This window comes from Centroberyx gerrardi, chromosome 16 (genome assembly GCF_048128805.1).
Source record: "Centroberyx gerrardi isolate f3 chromosome 16, fCenGer3.hap1.cur.20231027, whole genome shotgun sequence".
NCBI lineage: Eukaryota > Metazoa > Chordata > Actinopteri > Beryciformes > Berycidae > Centroberyx > Centroberyx gerrardi.
This window is the reverse complement of record NC_136012.1, coordinates 14,984,095-15,004,025: the sequence shown is the minus strand read 5'-3', so window position 1 is coordinate 15,004,025 and position 19,931 is coordinate 14,984,095. Positions and strand designations below refer to the sequence as shown.

General features: G+C 42.2%; 2 protein-coding genes across 4 annotated transcripts; both read right to left on the bottom strand.

Moving 5' to 3' along the window:
• Nucleotides 1-5,320: 5,320 nt before the first annotated feature.
• On the bottom strand, nucleotides 5,321-6,420 carry adirf (adipogenesis regulatory factor). The gene is made up of 3 exons (XM_071916458.1): nucleotides 6,342-6,420; nucleotides 5,950-6,012; nucleotides 5,321-5,424 (listed from the first exon to the last, which is right to left on the bottom strand). The coding sequence occupies exons 1-3, from the start codon at nucleotides 6,418-6,420 to the stop codon at nucleotides 5,321-5,323; spliced, it is 246 nt and encodes an 81-aa protein (XP_071772559.1).
• Nucleotides 6,421-7,019: 599 nt separating this feature from the next.
• Nucleotides 7,020-18,991, bottom strand: sncb (synuclein, beta). 3 transcript variants are annotated; one of them, XM_071916484.1, is made up of 6 exons: nucleotides 18,888-18,991; nucleotides 17,723-17,856; nucleotides 13,793-13,822; nucleotides 13,293-13,378; nucleotides 10,339-10,425; nucleotides 7,020-7,706 (listed from the first exon to the last, which is right to left on the bottom strand). In XM_071916484.1, exons 2-6 carry the CDS (start codon nucleotides 17,841-17,843, stop codon nucleotides 7,677-7,679), a joined length of 354 nt encoding a protein of 117 aa, XP_071772585.1. In that variant the 5' UTR covers nucleotides 17,844-17,856; nucleotides 18,888-18,991; the 3' UTR covers nucleotides 7,020-7,676. The 3 variants fall into 3 exon arrangements, with proteins under 3 accessions (XP_071772585.1, XP_078145360.1, XP_078145359.1); XM_078289234.1 differs by having other exon boundaries at nucleotides 7,020-7,703; XM_078289233.1 differs by having other exon boundaries at nucleotides 17,723-17,853; nucleotides 18,888-18,941.
• Nucleotides 18,992-19,931: the final 940 nt, after the last annotated feature.

Here is a 19,931-nt window from a genome sequence, read left to right as displayed (position 1 = left end):
AGGATTGTTGGTTGCCATGGCTTCATATTGTCTGAGGTGCATAAAACAAAAAAGCATTCACAGTTCAAAATGATTCAGCGGACAATTAGATGGTTCGTTTGAAACACATTAAAGGAGAAGAGATAAAGATGACACTGACTTATCACCCCCATTTTTCTAAATATGGAAGCCATTTATCTGTCTCTCTCATCTGTGCAGTGATCACATTTGAAAAGTCGCAGGAAATTTGTGAAAAAGAGTTATCCAAAAAAACAACAAAAAGAAATCCATCTAGTATGGCTCGTTTTCTCTGATTACTGGTGTTCTATGTTACAAAGTTGTATATGAAATGCTCTTGTGCTTTTTTTTTTTTTGTCTGAGAAGGCAATTTGTTTCTTACCCTTTACAAAGACACATTGAAATAAATCAGAGTAAATGCACTGTATCGCTGTCATGTAGATCAGATGTAGATGTCATGTGATTTTACAGTACATCAATTTTTTTTTCCCAAGACTGTGGTACAGCCAGTTGTTGCCTGTGGAGAGTGAAGTGACTGCTCGCCTTGAGACTCCTCTGCTACTCGGTGGTGTGGGCTCTGGAGCAGCAGTGTGGCTGCTGCATGTTCTGCAACAGCAAGCGGAAGGGGTTTCGTCTGCGTCGGCTCACCTTCCCGTCCCGCTCTCCTCTCTTCCCCGTCCGGCTCTTGCCCGAACACCCTTGGGCCGAGGCGGAGGGGAGGGGCATGGCCGAGGGGTTGAGCGGAGGAGGAGGAGGCAAGGAGGCCTGCTTCCTGTGCTTCTTCACCTGCTTCTCCAGGTGTTTCTGGATGGCTGAGCCCAGCACGGCCACCTCCACCACCGCCCCGTACACCTCCCATGTCATCCCTTTTTCATCCCAGCTCACCTCCTGCACCGGCTCCTCGTTTTTCTCCTCGCTTTTCTCCTCGCATTCCTCCTCAGATCTCTCCTTGCTAATTTCTTCTTCTTCCTTTTTTTCTGCCGCAGTCTCGTCAGCCTTTTCCTCTTTGATTAATTTCTCTTGCTCTATTAATACCTCCTCTTTGTCTTCAGGTCTCTCTGTAGTCACTGACTCCTTTTTGTCTTTATCTTCTTCCTCCTCCTCCACTGTCTTCTCCTCTATGCTCTCTTCCTTCCTGATCTCTGGAAAAGCCGTGATGGTGGGTGTTTTGGGGGTCATGGGTGCTGTAGCAATGGAGCGGAACTCGACCTGCTGACCCACCTGCAGCTCAGCGTCTTTGGTCTCTGCCCCCACGGCTCCAGACCTCCCGAGGGAGTTTGGGAAGTAGAAGGCATGGTCCCCCTCAGGAGGGGTCATGGGGCTGGTGGCCACCGAGTGACACTGGACCACCTCCAGGCTCACCTGGGTGCGGATGTGGTGGCAGCCGGAGGGAGCTGGGGAACTCGGGACCGCAGGCTTTGTCAGGGAGCATTCTGGTTGGGAGACTTCTTTCAACTCCTCACTAAAACATGCATCTTCTTTATTTTCTTTGCCCCCTGAATTTTGAGATGTCTTACTTTGGGCCAAAGGGTCATTATCTGTTTGAGAGGGCTCTTCAATTTTGATTTTGTTCTGTGGAGGGTTTGCGCTTGTTATTGGGGCGTCCTGTACGTGACCAGGATCGACATTAGTCCCATCCTTGCTGATTTCTGTGGAGATCTTTTTCATGGTTTCTTCCTTTATGTCGATGGTTTTCTCCTCAGCCTCTCTGCTGTTTGCGCTGAGCTCGACATATTCATCTATCTTCACCAACTCCACCCCAATGGGATAAATGGATGACTCGATCTTCACTCCGCTGTCGTCATCCTCTGCCTCGGTGTTGTCATGATGGGTCACCAGGATTGTGATGTCTTGATCCATACTTCCCATCCTCTGTGCTTGCTGCTTACACTGCTGATTACTATCCTCCAGTGTTACTGTTAACCCAACAGCAGGGCAGCTGATGGAGCTCTGTGGAGAGGCAGTGGAGTCGGAGCCTGTCCCTTCAGTCAGCTGCTTTGGTGTGGTAAATTTCAAAGCTGGGACTAACCCTGACTCAGCGTCAGCTGGACTCTTCGTCACAGGGAAACTCTGTTTTTGCACATGGTCAGTTTGGCCCTGCTCCACACTCTTCATCATTTTCTCCTCCATCTGCCCCGTCTCTCTCCCGCTAAGCTCTGGAAAAGCCGTGGTGGAGGGTGTTTTTGGGGTCATGGGTGATGTGGCAACAGAGCAAAACTCGACCTGCTGGCCCACCTGCAGCTCAGCGTCTTTGGTCTCTGTCCCCACAGCCCCAGACCTCCCGAAGGAGTTTGGGAAGTAGAAAGCATGGTCCCCCTCAGGAGGGGTCATGGGGCTGGTGGCCACCGAGTGACACTGGACCACCTCCAGGCTCACCTGGGTGCGGATGTGGTGCTGGCCGAAAGGAGCTGGGGTGTGTGGGACAGAGGGGTCTGGAGCAGATGACACTGGCAGCCTTTCATTCTTGTTCTCTGCTTCTTTCTCTACGCTCTGATCCGTGTTTTTGTCCACAGACTTTTCCCCCTGAAGTTCAGCGCCTCCATTATTCGGTGAAAGATCACTGGGGAACTTGTTAGGAGTCGATTGGGTCGAGATTGTCTCTTCAGTCTGGGTACAGTCCTTTACATGTGTAGAGTCTGGATGATTAGCGCAAACCCCTGCTGAGATGGCCGGGTCTATGGATGTTGGGTCCCCGTCGCTCTTCTCAACACAGCTGGTATTCATATGGAGCTTTGGCTGATCGTCCTCTTGAGTTGTTGACTCTGGACTGGTGTTTATCTGGGGGGTAGAGCTGCTGTCTGAGCTGCCTCTGTCCTCTGTCATCTCACAAGGCTGGCGGTCCTGTGTGAGACCTTTCATCTCATCCTTAAGACTTCCCATTCTCTCACTGCATTAAAGTTGTGCAGGTACCTGCAGGGCATATAGCACAACACTGACACTCTGTTTATCTGTGTTTATTCAGAGTTTAATGACTAACTATCAAAACAGCCCCAGCATGAATAGAGGTTAAACATCTGCTGTTTTCATAATAATAATAATAACAAAAACATGCAATCATATCTATCATAAGCTATTATGATGTCAGTGTCAAGTATCAAAACTCTTTCTTTAGCTGCTTCATACACTGACATGTACTCATGTTACGTCACTGCTACCCCGTAATAGACATTATTCACATGGTTATTTTTATAGTTATTATAGTACATATTGGACATTGCAAACTGGGATATTTACAATGGTTATACACTTGATCAAATTGCCTTTGAAATGTGAAATCAGAGATTCTTAGAATAGCTTAGCGTTTGATTGTATCTCAGATGGCAATTGTCTCATTTGGCTCTTTGCCCTAAAAATATTCCCACGTAGTCCACATTCAAGTTCTGTTGTGGTCCGTAATCATGTGAAACCATAAGCATGCATAGGAATTCAGAGTAGTACTCAAATCTTAACTGTGCAAACAAACACACACACACAAAAAAACAGATTGTAGGATATTAAGAATCACAGACATACCTCAACAGTCCAAGTCAGACTGAAGTCTCTCCATTAGCCACTCTCTGATTTAGGTCAAACATTGTAAATCTCACTGTTCATCAAGACACACAGCTGTCCGTATATCTCCCCTGTTGATTGATAGTGATTGCAGTGGCTACAGGTTTGTCTCTAGAAGAATCTATCTTAGGCAATCCTCGCTCTTTAGCTGTGGCTGTGTCTATTGAAAAGCTTCAGATTTCCAGTTTCCCTGGAAACCACGGTGGGGTTCTGGCAGTGAGTGGTAATGTAATGACAAAATCTCTGTTCAGCTCTCTAATCATCGGTAAATCATAGTAATTAACTCCAGGTTCTCATAGCAACACAATGGCAACTGTATACAGAGAGATAAACCTGTGAATTCATGTGCTGGTTTTAGAGAAATAATTTAAGAAGAGGCATAAATCACGGTGATGAAAGCTTTCATGTCAGTACAGGTGCTTGGTGTGAGAGTTTCCCAGGGGGGAGGAAAGTATGCAGAGGAGAGATTTCTCCCATTAATAGTCAATCACTGTCTTTCAGTCGGACATGCAGTGTCTTTGTGAAGGCCACATTCTTTTGACCAGTCAGTACAAAGAAAACCAATGACAAATGTAAGACGGATTACTAATAAGAATATAAAAGGCACCACCCACCACACCAAATTTGGTTTAATTTTTGCGGAGGCAGAACATCGACGCAGACTCAAGTGTTAGGGAGGAAATTTGTTAAATATTACTGCTTTTTTTTTTTATTGTGTTATATACTCTGCATTCTGCTGAAAATGTGAAAGCACATGAAAGACCACAGAGATCACATAAGAGGACCACTGACGTAGCCTGGAGGAAGCAGATATGTTACTCCCACACAAACAAACACTTGTAAACCTCCATATCTTCCATACCCTTTCCTCCCATCCCCTCTCTGTGCATTAAGATACATACTGTTTTTTTGTTTTTTTTCGAGAGCCTCACTAATTCCACTAGCCTGGAGTAATTGTGTGGGACCGAGGTGTTTATTCCTCTTTTTTTTTTTTAAAGAATCTTCCCTTTCTTCCTATAGTAGTGTAGCAGTGGGCTGCAGCTTGGCCAGAACACTGTGTACTGACAGCAGAATTCTCACCATTAATTCAAAGGCTTCCACCAATCCCTGGCCGCCACAGAGTTCTGTTGCCTAGCAACCCGTAGTGTGATGTAGGGAGGTGTGCTGGTGAGGGCCAAGGTAAACAGCTCTGATCACATTCTCATCAGGAGCCAGCAGGCTGCCAAAGGTCCTCTTCTCCGCAATGTGTTGATAATAATGACCGTGGTGATTCATTGATAAGCGCTCTCCGGAGCACAAAACAGGATGCGATGCTGTAATCACGCTTTTTCAGCCAGCAATTATGCAGTGATAGTAGATATGGTCTTCAGTAACAGTCATCTACACATGCTTCTACATCTATATATATATGTGGAATATATATTTCTGTATGTTGCATGACATCATTTCATACACTTGAGAAACAAGTTAATATCTGTCTTTATTTCCCAAAATAGTCACATATAATGAAATCTTTCATAATTCAACAACTGAAAAATAAAGCAAGTAACACAAGTGGGAAATGGTGGGGGGGAAGACCATTTATAAAGTTTTCCCTGTGGAATGTTTGCTTCGTGTATGTGTGGGAATATTTCTCTTTTTTTTTTTACTTTCTTTCAGGTCTTCGGATGCCAACATATTTCCCCTCCAACATTGTTACTAGACTATAATACATATGGGTGATCAGACTAGTTGGCTCCAGTTTCAACTAGGATTGTTCAGATTATAGGGATCATTTGGTCTCCATTTTCTGTCCAAAGTCCTTGATGGTGTCTGTGGTCTTGTCCGCGGCTTTTCCTATGGCTGCTTGAGTCTGTCTGGTGGCTTCTTGAGCAGCTTCAAAGAGTCAGAGTGAAGCATAAGAGAAATATTCAGGTAGATAATAACTACTACTATATAATAACTATAATAACTACTGGGCTGAGACGGTTTGATAAAGGCTATCAAACTGATGTTATCAACTCACAATCACACCTCTGGATATGAACAGCTTATTTCCAAAACACTATATATTCATTTTGGAGAAAAAAAATAGCTGAGGTATATCATTCTATATCTGTAAAATATAGAGGATTGAATCTCTAAAACTACTTTCAACTAAAAGTCTTGTCAACCAAGGTTTTAAGCCCTATTTCTCTTTTAAAAAATGGTAATTTTGTATGTTTTTACTAGCATTTTGTGTGCGTAGTGCATATCTTTTTCAAATGTCAAACATCTCATTTTGGAACAAAGCTCTCTACATCTTTCTCTGACTGCCCCGTGTCTGCAATCCAGCTTTAGTATTTTTTTAAATGCTGTATTACTTCACTAAATCGATAAACCCTGAGAAGCTTCAAAGACAGATCAGAGTGTGCACTGTACCTATGTTGGCTGTTTCTTTGGAGGACTCTGCCACCTGCTGCACAGCTTCCTGAGCTGCCTGGACTGAAAACACATCACAGGGACTTGTAGTCACTTACCTCAGCAGCCAAAAACCTCTGACCAAACTACTGCACTTCACCTTTTTGCTTCTGTAGACTATACCTCTCATAACGTTACATACTTAGCAATGCCTTTAACTACTGTGAAAAGATTGGCCATTTGAAATCTTGAAGAATCAATCTCCAGAGATAAAGTAAAGAAAAATGACCTATTACAATGGTATAAATTGTTTAATATATCATTTTTTCTTTACCACCAACAAACTGGAAGCTTGTTCTCTGTTCAGTAGATTTTAGTTAGATTCTACCGCTCAGTGTAATCCTACAGCGTACCTGCAGTATCTGTGACTCCTTTAGCTGCGGAGTGGCTCGTGCCTTTCAGGCTCTCAAAGGACTTCTTGAATGAGGCCATGGCTCCTATCTTTGTCCCCGTCCCCTGGAGTGTCCACACATCGGTCTGAGCAGACAGCGGCGGGAGTGGCTGTTTAATACCCCCTGTTTGGGCCCGACACCACCGAGCCTGCACGTTCCAGCCGGATTACCCGAACAAAACCCGCCCAAAGTGGCCTGATCAGACTGGCATCCCAACTATGGCAGCATCCTGCCAAGGGCCGGAGCCGCTCGGACCACCTCAGCAGTTTCTACACATCCTGTCATCCTCACCAAGGCACAAACCCCCAGACAGGGCGAGTGAAAAGAGAAACAGGCAAGCAGGATGGATAATAGACACTCATGTAGAGGAATAGGCAGAAAAAAACAGAATGAAGTAGAGCAGGTTCTTTGAAAATCTAAGTATCATCTGTATAGTGTGGGTCACACCCACATTTAGTCAATGCCTCCTGCTAAAGGTGATTGTTATCGAAGAACACTAACAAGAGGTTTCTTTTTTCTCACTTTTTTTTTATTTACAGAGGATTTGTTTGTCTGGCTTGACACATAAACCTTTATATTGACAAGTCCTGCAATTTAAAGCACATATTGATATGACAACCATTATGATTTCAAGACATAGTATATTGACTTTAACTTGTTAAAATCTTCAGTACACACAAACACACACGCACACACAAACATGTATACTTTGTCCATTTCTAACAGATAATTTTACTGGAATGATTTCACAAGCAACTATAAAGATACAATGTATAAAACTCTTACTTCAAAAACGTTAAATAAATAACTTGCTTTCAAAATAAATGCAAAAGAGAAACCCACAAACAGGCATTGTAGACACTTAGAGGATATTATTGTAGTCATATCTGTTTGCAACCGGACTTACGTATTTTTTCCACTCCCAATGTCTCATTGGAAGATGATGAACATCTATCGCACATTTCTAAATACAGATACACACAAGTACAAAGTCACGAGTCCTGGCTCTGGTCTCATTTCGTTGGGAGGGATTCAAAGAAATGAGACCGAGAGGACGGTCCTACATCTCAATAAATACCTACACCCAATACATTACATTAATAACATGACATTTACAATATATAATAATAAAAGATTTGTCTTGAAGGAAGAACATTTTTCAGTGGGAATGCTTTGTCTTTTTTTTTGTAGTTTTTTGCAACGGGGGTAATAATTGTGATAGTTTCAGCATTTGTCCTTCTTATTGTTAGAAATATTATTGTGCTGCTGGTTGGATGGTGGCTCGGACTGATGCTTTTACGCTTCCGGTTCGTAGTCCTGGCTCTGCTGGGGAAAAGAACAACAAGATCTAAGAGACGGGAAGCTCACATGTGCAGCAGAGAGAAGGCTCAGGAGTCAAAGTCAGGGATTCAGCGGTAGACTTTGAAATGTAATCCACACGTAATTCAACATAATTCAGCTTAAGTAAGAATATACTGGCAGAGGGTTTATGATAACACACGATAGCCCTCTGCTGTAGGTGATGATGTCACTGTGTTAACTGTGCTCCTCTGCTGGGTCAGTGTCTCTCTCCCTCCTGCAGAGGGCAGCACAAGCTTTCGGCAGCTTCAAGGACGTGTCGTGAGCACATTCCCAGCATCCTTGTAACCCTGCACAAGCCTCCTCCACACACATGATCATAAAAAACAGCCTCTGGTAATCGTGTGTGCAATGCACTTAGGTCATCTGCTACAGTCACAGAAATAAACGTGATAATGGATGGGATGGATTTTTATCTCCACTCCCTTCCAGTAAAGGCTTGGTGTAACAGAAAGAGAGTGTTCACCCTGCAGGTTGAGAACAGCAGTGAGACTCCATATTTACAGCAATGCAGGGAGACCCTGACATTACCCACAATGCACGGTGGCTGCGAGCATCATCGCCACACCCATTCAGACGGAGCGCGCACATTGCTGGTGGACGGGATGGGGGAGGGGGAGAGATGCGGAGGAGGAAGGGAGAGAGATGAAGGACATGGACGGAACGAGCTACTGCCTCTGAGAAATTCACTTTTAATTTGCATCTCGAGGCACGGCTCCAATTATAAATTTTTTTTTTTTTTGCCTTAACTGATTAGAACATTAATCCATTAATGGAGGCTGTAACAGGGAATGAAAAGAAAATCCCACCTAATGCACTGAATAAAATGAAAATTATTACAGGTCATGAAAAATCTTCACTAAGCTTTTCTAACTGGAGCTGATTGTGGACATTTTAATATGCAACTATCAGCAAAATATAACATTGAAGAGAATAAAATGGTGTTTCGGCCAACAACCAGTTCAGTAGCTAAATCATTTTACATCCTAGCAAAACAATTCATTCAACATTATGAGATATGTGTGTATGAGTGTGATTTTTGATCTACTACTACTACATTACTTGGCTGTTTAAGATCTGTTTTGGAAGGAATGGGCTCGGTACAGTTTGTCTCAACCCTGAGAGCCAAATTCCAAAAATAACCATCTGTCTCAGATTCACATCCTTACTCAACACACACCAACACACACCCAATGCTAAATGCAGGCGGTGCTATATTCAATGTACTCTATGTGGCAACTGGCTTGTTAACTCGAGACGACTTTTTTCATTTCAAGAGAAAAGAAGTATCAGTTCAGTGTATGACATAGACGTGCGGGGGGTGAATGTCCCTGCCCTTTTGTCCTCGCTGCCCTTTTCAGATTGCAACACCGAGATAGAGTTTCTGAACGGGCATTACTAACACTGATCACCTGAGGAGCCGCAAGCTAAGATAACCAGTCTGAAGGCCGTTTATACTGCAGTATGTATGTAGGCTATTCAACCCTGGCACAAATGCCTTGCCTCTCCTCAACAGCTTACACTGGTCAGCAGTGAGCATTTAAGGCCTCATGAATGTTTTCATCCTCTCCATAAAATAGCATGAATGTTTTCATCCTCTCCATAAAATAGCATGAATGTTTTCATCCTCTCCATAAAATAGCATGCCAAACTATCTATCAGGTGATTCTCAAAATGCACGTTCACTTTCAGCAAGTCAGTGCAGTTTCACCTGGAAATCTTAGGGGCCTCTGAACCCCAAAAAGAGTTGAGCATTGACTCTTATTGACGGAAAAGTGCAACTTGTGGATGACAGTGGACATTTCAATTACTGAATACCAATACTAGATAGAGAGGAAGCTATCTTACTAAACAATGAAACTACTTCGGTAGGGTCCTAGTTGTTCAATTTCATATTGCAAATAATTTTAAACCTGTAATTTTTAGATTCGATTACATATTAATCTTAGTGAGAGGGCAGAAATGCAAGCGTATTGCATTTTCTCCCATGAAAGGGGTATGTATGTTTTTAAAAGCAGATTATCATTCCCCAGAACCACCTTGCATTTCTGGGGTAGTGCCTTTTTAAAGATTATTTTTATGGCATTTCTGCTTTATTAGACAGTTCACAGTGAAAGGAGACAGTACAGAGGCGAGAGAGGGGGGATGTAACAAAGCAACAAAGGCCAATTTCGATCCATAGACGTTGGATTTACATGATATGTGCTTCAGCCAACTGAGCCACCAGGACAGAGAAGAAGGTATTACCCTTTTAGAGAGTCTGTGCACACCGCTGCTGTATGCTGTAGTGTTTGTGTGGGACAGAAGCAGAGGGCAAGTGTGGAATGCTATTGAAATGCAATACAGCTAAAATGTGTAACCATGCAGAGCCGGTGAATATTAATGAGCCTCCCTGTGTTTCTAAGTGAATAGACTCATCCCTCCCTCCGATCCAAAGCTTTACAGTTAGAGTGTTTAGCTCTTTCAATTGACCAGTAATGTGAGCAGCAATGTATAATAACCGTATAAAGCATATAATTCTAACAAAATGTAATGTAGAGCCGGTGCTAACATTGGAGAGATGCGAACACTTTGTGAGAGTGATGTGTAGGCCGCTTACCTGCTGGGTCTCATCATATGTCTCCCCTTCTGGCTCCAGCATCGCCTCTCCCTGGCCCTCCATGGCCTCCTGTCCATATTCCTCAGGCTGTGGAGAGAGAGAGAGAGAGAGAGAGAGAGAGAGAGAGAGAGAGAGAGAGAGAGAGAGAGAGAGAGAGAGAGAGAGAGAGGAGGACGTGTAAACAACAGAACAGAGACATAATATGAAGAACCTTCAGACATTTGCATTTCTTGTACCTGATACTTGAGGTAACACTGAAAATCTAATAAGTGGATGGCGCATGATTGATGTGAGCCTTAATCATGGTAGGTATTAACGTATCTCTGACTAAGAGGTTTATGAATTAGAAACTGCCGATCATTACTGTACCTGCTACTACGAGCCTTGAAAATAAAGCTAGTGGGTCGCCACACGTTTATTTTTAAACACTGCACTAATCAAGTCAATTGGGTCAGAGAAGAACAGGCCATAATCCTGTGTGCTGTTATCAAGCTGGTGTTATTCCTGTAAGCCCACCAACGCGATTAGCATGGCCATAACTCTTTACAATGCAAAACCGCCACAAAGACACGCCTAATCAGATGGACCACTGCCTGAGAGAAGCTGTACATGAGAAAAAGTGTTTAAAATGATGTTGAATAATGGGTCACACAGTGAAGGCTCAGGCCCGAGGGAAGCCTCCCTCTTAGAGAGTATAGTGTCTATTTAAAACAATGGTAATCGAGTATTAATAGTATGAAGGGCTGTAGATGTATATGCACAGTTTTATTGACTAGAAAAATAAAGCAGTGCATTTACTTCTTTAAAAATGATGTGCTACATTTGGTTAAAAAGAGTGGATCTACAATCAAACAGAAGCTACAACTGAAGAAAAAGTACTGATGCCCGTACAATTATGATGATTTCAGCAGTTTAGCAGCATTTTATCAGGGTGTAGACCTGAGAAGTACTTTTATCTCAGACACAGGCCCGTCAAGAAGCCTCTTAGAGCAGCCTGTCAGATTTACTAGATTAGTGAGTGAGGGTCCTAGTCTGAGGATGAAGGCTTAGGACAGGAGGACCTTCCTGCTTCACTGACACACCCACACAGAGAACCAGGCCGCTTTCTTGTTTCTGTTAGAGAGATAGCACTGCAACGGCAATGTAGCAGCTTAAAAAACATACGGTAACACTTTAACTATTAACTATGGATTTTCCCTCAATAGTTTAATAATTTCTCTCAATATTATGTGATAGTAGCACCTTATAAGCCACATACTGAGCAAAGCATATTAAAAGCCCAATTCATGTGCAACAATTTCCTTACTGACTGCTGTAAGCACTAATTAAGAGGGAAAACTCCATCGTTGTAGAATACAATAGTGCAGAATAAGATGTTAATAAGTAGTATGTCATGATTACTACTAATATGCATTTTAATAAGGAACTTATTAATAGTTAATATGTATTCCCTAATCTTAAGTGTTACCAAACTTATAATTCCAATAAAAGGGATCACAATTAGAGATAGTTGGCTTTTTTGAACTGAGAATAATAGTGACTCTAATTTCCATGTTACATGTTACATCCCCCTCTGCTCTCCTCAAACCTCAGGAGATCCCAGTGTGTATTAATTGAAAGGGAGCGGGGACAGAGAGTGGTGACATTGGCTAAGGTCACCAGGGGCGCAGGGTGTAATAATGGAAGTGTTGTGGATGGAAGAGAGCTGATAGTCCCACAGAGAGTTGGGTTAGTCATTACAAGGCACCTGGACACCGACACTGGCTGAACAAACCGGCTCTAGACTGGAGGAACAGCTGCCTTGACTCTCTAGGAGGGCAGCAACCTTGTTTTCCTTAGGGCTCCTCTAGCTTACCACAATAAAATCTGCACCGTGGTTGGTGTAAAACAAAGTCTTAGTGCAATTTCCCTCAAGGGGAAAAGCAGATTTTTTTTCCTCATCCTGACTGTCAATCAGCAGTTTACACAATCTACATCCATTTTTAGTCAAAGTTGAGGGGAGTACAACCATGATTGGTGGATTGTTTAAAAAAATAAGCTAAATAAGCTCTCTGCTCTCCTTTTTTTGGCAGTGCAGACCAACTTATTTGTTGCTTAAATATATAAACACAATTTAGTAAAATCTTGCTGTCCAAGATAAAGACATGCAAAAATAAAAAATAATGTCAGTAGGCCCAATCCAGAATAAGAGCAAACTGTTGTCACCCTTATACTGGTCTCTTTTATGTATAGTCATTTCACTGTGTGGAGGTAATTGAAAAAATAATGTTTTAATATCAAATTGAAGCATAAAACAAGTTTTTAAAACCATTGAAGTTGTAATTAAGTAGTTTGCACCTCTATTATCCCTGAACATTGAATAAAAATGGATCTGGATTTGAAGTTATGTTAGGGTATGACAGTTGTAAAACCATTATTCTACATTGGCAAGTCCTACCCTCTGACAAATGTTGTATATATTCAAATATATTCAAATATAGCATCAAAGAAACGCTACAATGAGCATTGATTTATGCTACAGTCCCTGTGAGCTGCTTTCTGAGTGCAGACTTTATTTTCTCCCCTTTCTGTTGTCTACTGGTCTAACAGAGATTAAGTCTTGAAAAGTTTAACTTTAAATTACGCAAGTGAAAACAACAAAGTGAAAACAACAAGCAGACGATTGGGATTAATGGTTGTAATTAATACAGCGTTTAAATAGGCACTGCAATTTTTTCAGTCTGTGTGTATTTCAGGACAACGCCACAGCTACAGCTAGAACAAATCTAAAGTGGGTTTCACTTCATTCATTAGGGGCGACTCAACTCCTTTAAGTCTACTTAAACATTTTGCACCAGCTAGTCTATGGACAATGAGGACTTACAGGAACACACTTTAGAAAATGGAGTGGTGTGTATCAGCACAGTGTGTGTGAACTAGAGGAAAGCTGGCGGTGGCTGTAATGATGTACGTACGTTCATGTCAGTAGGGAACTCGTCCTTCTTCACCAGGCCAGTGGCAGCAGCAATGTTCCCCATGGCTCCAGTGGTCTTCTCAGCCACTACAGGAACACACACACACACACACACACACACACACACACACACACATTTACCATCGTCTTATCACATTTTGCAGACTCTTATTAAAAGCATGCAAAATAGGTTAGTCCTATTTAATTGATTATTGTATATAATGACCACTAGCACATGCTCTCCACGCACACACACACACACACACACACGCACACACACAGACACACACACACACAAATAGTCTCGTAGTCTCCTAGTCTCATAATCTCGTCCTGTTGTCCTTAAGACCATTAAACAAATGTCTGATCTCATGTCACATGGCTTCACGCCAAACTCATTTTCCAATCAGGAGTAAGTGTCTTGTCACTGTAAAGAAACTAAGCCTCTTACTCCTCTAACAGTAATGATGTCATGGTCTGGCCAACAGAGGGGAAACTCACCTGTGCCGACGCTGTCTTTGGCCTTGGTGCCTGAGTTAAGAAAAAAAGAAATGAGTTAGAAAAGATTTCCTGCAACCAAAACAAACAAAAAAAATCTAATTTTTTTCAAGATTGAAATCATAAAGCCTGCTTTCAAAGGTGTAGGTTCTGTCGTTTAGCTGTGGTTTGTAAAACTGAAACCTGCTTTCTTACTGACTTGAGAATTTACAGGTCAAATGTCATCTACCTGGGAGCACGATAGATGACACACTGAGGCTATGCCATCATGATGTAGGGCCTTATTAAATCCCAGATACAGCATCCCAGCCTCCTGCTCCTATTTGCTCTCGTGATTAACTGTGAGCTGTCATTACCAACCAGAAATTCATTATTTTTCATACAAGTAATAAAAGAGTAGTGTCCAACAGAATGAGCTGAACAAGAGCACCACATGTAGGAGTGAAAGTCTTGACAACTCCCCCCCCGGTGGGGTTCTGTAATCTCATTGTAAGCTGCCACTGCAGTCTGGGTAAGGAACGTTTCCCCATTCCTTTATTTATTGATCCTTGGTATACCGTGCCGACAATTCTGTGGGTTGTTCTCAGCTCGCTAAAGCTCCTGAGGCACAAGAGACTGGGGTTGTATAGTACCTTTATAGAGAGGAGTTATTAAACTTTCTGGTTGGCTGAAACCACAACCACTACATTGTTCACATCTCTGACCTTTGACAGATCTCATTTATCTACACTGTACTCCAGCCAGCTATTTGGCCAATCTACCCACTGGTGCCCACTGGTCCTGATCACTCATGCCTTGTCATCCTCTCTACTGTGCAGCAGTCACATCCCTTATTGGTCCCTTGGGGCCTCTAAAAGCCAACCGCGGGGGAGAGGAAAAGATGATGAAGTGCAGAATTGTCTCTACAGAAGACGAGCCTCAAAGCAAAACATACATCTAAGAGATGCATCCATTTAAGCACCGGCTTTGGTGAAGTGCGGCAAACCCACCGCATCTACAGCAATGCTTTCCAAGAGGAAAGGGACGATGGATGTGGAACTGCAACGGTCGCAATATAGGCTCTCTACATCTAAACTGTATATAAAAAGAAATGGGTAGTATAAATATCATCACAATAGGGCGATATATGACTGTTTATACTATGAGATTATATAATTCAGTGTTAAAAGGGAATTTCTTCAGAACCTTTCCCTAGAGAAAGAAAATTTTGCTTGAGAAACTAAATTTTGCAGACAGCTCCATTCTTGTACACAAGTTAAACAAATAGAACTATGAAAAAGAAAATGCAGATGTTTGATATAGTATGGAAACATTACTGTCCTTTTTTTATCTTGAGAATTAGCTCAAAGCTCAAAAAGTCTTGGGAAATTTTCAGAAAGTTTATGCTTTTGCAGAAAAAAAGAAGCTAAAAGTCAGTAGTAGCTTTCAGTAGTATTCCCTTCAGTAGTATTCCAAATGGGGCAGAAAAGGCTCAAAATGAAGTTACTTTTACATTTAATTGCTCCTAAGAGAATTAATAATAATCAACTACACATTGATAATATATATTAGCATGACAGTAATGATATCATTAACATAGCTTACTAACGATGTTATTGATTAGTTATTAGATAACGTGATTTCAGGCAGTAATTATTGTTTTGCAAATGTTAGTAACAGCGCTTATTCCAGTTGTGTAAACTAAACTGCAGAATGGAGCTGCTTATTGCTGAGGGTGACATGGAGCGACTACAAGGTTTTACTGTAGTAATACCTAATAACAGTGGCATTGCATTAATATTGTAGAGCAATTGAAATAAACAATAACAGGACAGCACATGCTCTATGAGACTGTTGTGTGACATTAAATGGTGTCTTGTACAGCGGGGTTTTCTCATTTCCCCTTCCCCTCGCCCTCCTCAGGCTGACTGCTCAGCTCAGCTGGGTGGGCGGTCTGCAGCAGCAGCAGCTGTCAAAAGGTGGGCCACAGACCTATCAGATCACTCTCGCCCCTCCTCCACGAGGGGCCTTCAAGCGAATCATACGCAGCTTTCTAGGGCACCACCATGCTCAACAAGCAGGACGCAGAAGCACAGAGATGCTACAGATACGCTGCTTTCCTTCCCCGGGTACCACAGGCAGAAGCCAAGATGAGACGCGGCATGGAGACGACAAAAAAAAAAAGAGTCTGCACATGTTTAGACTGCAGCCTGACATGTTGTGGTGGGTTGTGGTGATGAGTGAAAGGGACACGGTGCTAAATATCTAGGGTAATTGGATCCCATCTCACTCCAGAGACATCTGTGCCTGGAATAGTCCACACCTCTCAATTCACTGAAAAACCCCCAAAACAAAACATATTGTTACCAAACAAATGGCAGAACAGAAAATAATAAAAATGAAACAGGAAATTAAAAGGCAGATGTAAGCTGTGATTGGGTCTACATCACCGAGGGAGCTACTTAACTATGTAGAACGTGCTGTACTCCTTTCTGTACAGACTGTGCTTGAGCATAATTTATTTTGTCATACATTTTTTGGTGGTGGTAGTGGTAGTAGTGGTGGTGTGTGTGTGTGCGTGTGTGTGTGTGCGATGGGGTGGGGGGTAGGGAGTGGTTAAATGCAATCGGGCTCGAACATTACTCGTTGTTAGGCCGACCAGACCAACTGTATGGTAGCAAGAATACTTAAATTATGCATAGCCTTACCTTTATAAGTGAAGCACATTACAAAGTGAATTGGGTGATGAACACTATGAATGTTAGGCTCTTTCAATGTAGTAAACATACGATTAGTAAAGATATTGTGAGGTTGTCTCTATCAGTTTCCATTGTACCTTTGCCCAACTATAGCACACCTTGCCAACCTTTTTTAGGCGTCATCTACCTTAGTTTTCCTTAATACTTACTGAGAAGCTTTATCAAATGTGTTTTTTTCACAATGTTGTAAAGAAAGTGAAACATAAAACCATATAATTCAGCTGCTAATTTTTAAGTTTCATAGGTATTTGTAAGGTAAGCTGTTATCTGTAGTGGTGGCTGTTGCCAATTAGGCTGCACTGAAGAAGACAAATGCAAAAGCCTGTGGCCTTTTTATCTCCAGGAGATGAGAACGCACTGAGACTCCGCTTCGCAATCTGCTGCCGTCCAATTCACAGACATGTGGCAAGAACTGCTACCTCCCACAAGCTCCCTCCATCCCACTGCCCTGCCCCCATCGCTGCTCCCATCTCCTGCCAGTAGCCCAGCCAAGTCAAGCGAGAGGGGCATAAGGACATCCAGGGCCTTACAGCACATCAGCTAACTCAGAATAACCGCCTGCACCAATGTCTTCTTTTTAAAACTACTGATACTTATAGTTATAAGTGGTGTGTCTGTTATTGTTGAGACTGTGGGGGAGCTGCTGATTAATCAAATAGTGCATTGACCTAAGTAAAACAATGACTTGCTGACTGACTGGCTGATTAATTGGATTACCCGCTGCTGTAATAAAGCACATAGCATTTACCGAAGGAGAGCATTCAGTCACACTTTATGAGGCTCTATATTGTGAAATATCAATTATTTTAACTCACACCTTACAGATGGTCTAATAAAATAACTGTAGTTATACAAAGGAAACCATGCAGTCATAATTATATGTCACCTAATTGCATGATACTAAATTAAATGTCATTATGATAGTGAACAAAGAGGTTTTAGAACTAAGGAAAGCAGCACATTTAGCCTGCTGGTTGCCTTCATGTATAAAAGGATCAAAACCCCACCCCTTATCCAGCCAATCAACAAAATGTACAATTGCCTCAGGACCTATAGGAGTGCTGGGTAAGCTAGAGCATAGAATATTCTCACTGCTGATTTGTCGCCTCCTACATGAAGCAGACAGACATTGGCAATGTGCATGTGCATGCTGTGCATGGAAACAACCTGCAGATGAGATTTTTAACCATCTTACCTACGAACATTACTCCTTCTTTAGTCTTTTCAGCCGCAACAGCAACGCCTTCCTTGGTCTTCTCTGCGGCCACAGCCATCCCCTCTTTCGCTTTAGACAAACCCTTCATAAACACATCCATCTTGGCCGAGCTACTGTGGAGAGATGGACCATATGTGCAGTCAGTCATCACCATTGTCACTGTGTCCATGTGTAGTTTTGGCCTAGATTGCATGACATAGCTTTTATTATTCATAAGTAGCTGTCACTCTTTAATTTCCACCCATTTCTACAGACCTCTATGGCTCTCTGTCATAAGGCCATAGGTTATGATGAAGGAAGGAAGCAACGCCTCCTTTGGTAGATCCTATGGCTGCAGTCCACCCATCAGGCTATAGTAAAACCCGCTATTCACTCACGCGTTAAACCCTCTTTTCACATCTTCGTCAATGCATGAAATATTCAAAGGCAAAAAGATTTCAATGAAATGGTTAATTGTGGGCGCGCTCATTAATTATTGCTCGCTTGTAATGCTACTCCCAATGGCAGCGAGATGACAGGTCTGTGCCTGGGAAATAGCGCAGGCCTTTTTCAGGGACTAAATGCCACATACTATAAGGTGGACTTTATTGCAAGAGCTCGACAGCATTACTGGGGGAAGGGAAACATGATCTACACTATAATATCCGCCACGCATCACGGTTTCAGCGTGGAATAAACCAACTTGTATTAATATGAGATGTTGATGTAATCAGAGGTCATACTTCCAGCACAAGCAGGAAAACGTTTTTATTAAAAAATAGCCTGATTTCATGTCTTTGATAGCTAGAAAGGTGTTTGTGAATTAGATATCGATACTTGAGAGTCCCATCCTGGATATAGTAGGTCTAGCCTTCAATTACTAAATGCAACAATTTACGATGTCGACCGTGTGTCTCACGGTTGCACCTGTCGCCACTGAATGTGCCTTTGCATTATCTTTAAGTCACAATTTGATAATAATGGAACACAACGCGGCAGTATTTTTTATATTTATTTAGGTTAACAGCTTGAAGTTAGGCTATTTTAGGCACGGTCCAAACCAGTTCCTTCCCACGACGACGCTTACATGTATCAAATAGTGATGACCATATATGCTTCACAAAATATTAAAATAAACGAATGCAAGAAAAAATAGAGTTCTTACCTATTTACAAATAGCCTTCGACTTGTCCCCTTATGGTTCAATCGCGCAGTAGATTCAAAATATCGTCTAAATGAGAGATATCTCCAAACGATCACTAGGTGGGCCTTCCTCTGCCTGATCTCCACCAATAGGGACGGCCCCCTTCACAGTGCGGCTGAGACAATCACGTAGCCCCCCATCATTCATCACCCCAACATGTCAGCTGGTGTATGGAGGAAAACCACGTCATCTTGTCTTTCTTTCTTTTCTACTACAGCAACTGGACCCCGAATCCATAACGAAAAATCACTATAACGTCGGTGTAATATTACTATAGGGATATTATAGGAGATATTATAGGAGATAATACCATAGGGGATAAAATAAAAGCCATTAGGTAGGCTACAATACTATTGACTGAGTAACACAGAGACAGAGTAAGTCCCTATAGGAATATTATAAGAATATTATAGTGAATTTTGTCATGGTCTGAGCCTACTCTTTCTCTGGTATAGGGATATAAGAATGGACAAAGGGAAAGAGAAAGGGAAGAGCCACAATTAGGCTACACTGTGTATTCTGATATTTGTGAACTTCTAGTAAATGAAATACTACTAGAATAAACCTTTTCTTTACTTGACCCAGGGACCTCTGGGAGCCCGGAAGTGTTCCTGGACCCCATTTTGAAAACAATTTGGCAAAATGGCCATACATTGGCCAAAACTGGTGCCACTTAGAGACTATCATTAAGAAATAGCCTAGTGATGTATTATCCACCGTTGCATCTTTAATCTTAACTGTCCCTCTCAGCCAGTAGCTCTTAAACACTGCAGTCATTATGACTTGATGCTCCCATGAAATGGAAGACATTCAAAGCCAGTCATCTATTTTGTGTGTAATATAGTAGTGTGCCAGTACTGACATGCTAAAACCTGCACTGACCAAGTAAGGGGGGAATCCAAGGGTGATACCATTATGAGAGGAGGGGGGGCTGATTTAAGTAATAGCCTAAACCATGAGAGGCCGTTCTTTCCATTGAATTTTGACCAGCTAAGGGGCGTTGTT

Excerpts from the sequence above, each read along its gene's own strand:
- adirf (XM_071916458.1), bottom strand. The coding sequence starts at position 6,420 with ATGGCCTCATTCAAGAAGTCCTTTGAGAGCCTGAAAGGCACGAGCCAC. Across the intron at positions 6,013-6,341 it reads AGGAGTCACAGATACTGCAG|TCCAGGCAGCTCAGGAAGCT; the intron begins GTACGCTGTAGG and ends ATGTGTTTTCAG. Across the intron at positions 5,425-5,949 it reads CAAAGAAACAGCCAACATAG|CTGCTCAAGAAGCCACCAGA; the intron begins GTACAGTGCACA and ends GACTCTTTGAAG.
- sncb (XM_071916484.1), bottom strand. The coding sequence starts at position 17,843 with ATGGATGTGTTTATGAAGGGTTTGTCTAAAGCGAAAGAGGGGATGGCT. Across the intron at positions 13,823-17,722 it reads AGAAGGAGTAATGTTCGTAG|GCACCAAGGCCAAAGACAGC; the intron begins GTAAGATGGTTA and ends TTCTTAACTCAG. Across the intron at positions 7,707-10,338 it reads CATATGATGAGACCCAGCAG|CAGAGCCAGGACTACGAACC; the intron begins GTAAGCGGCCTA and ends TCTTTTCCCCAG.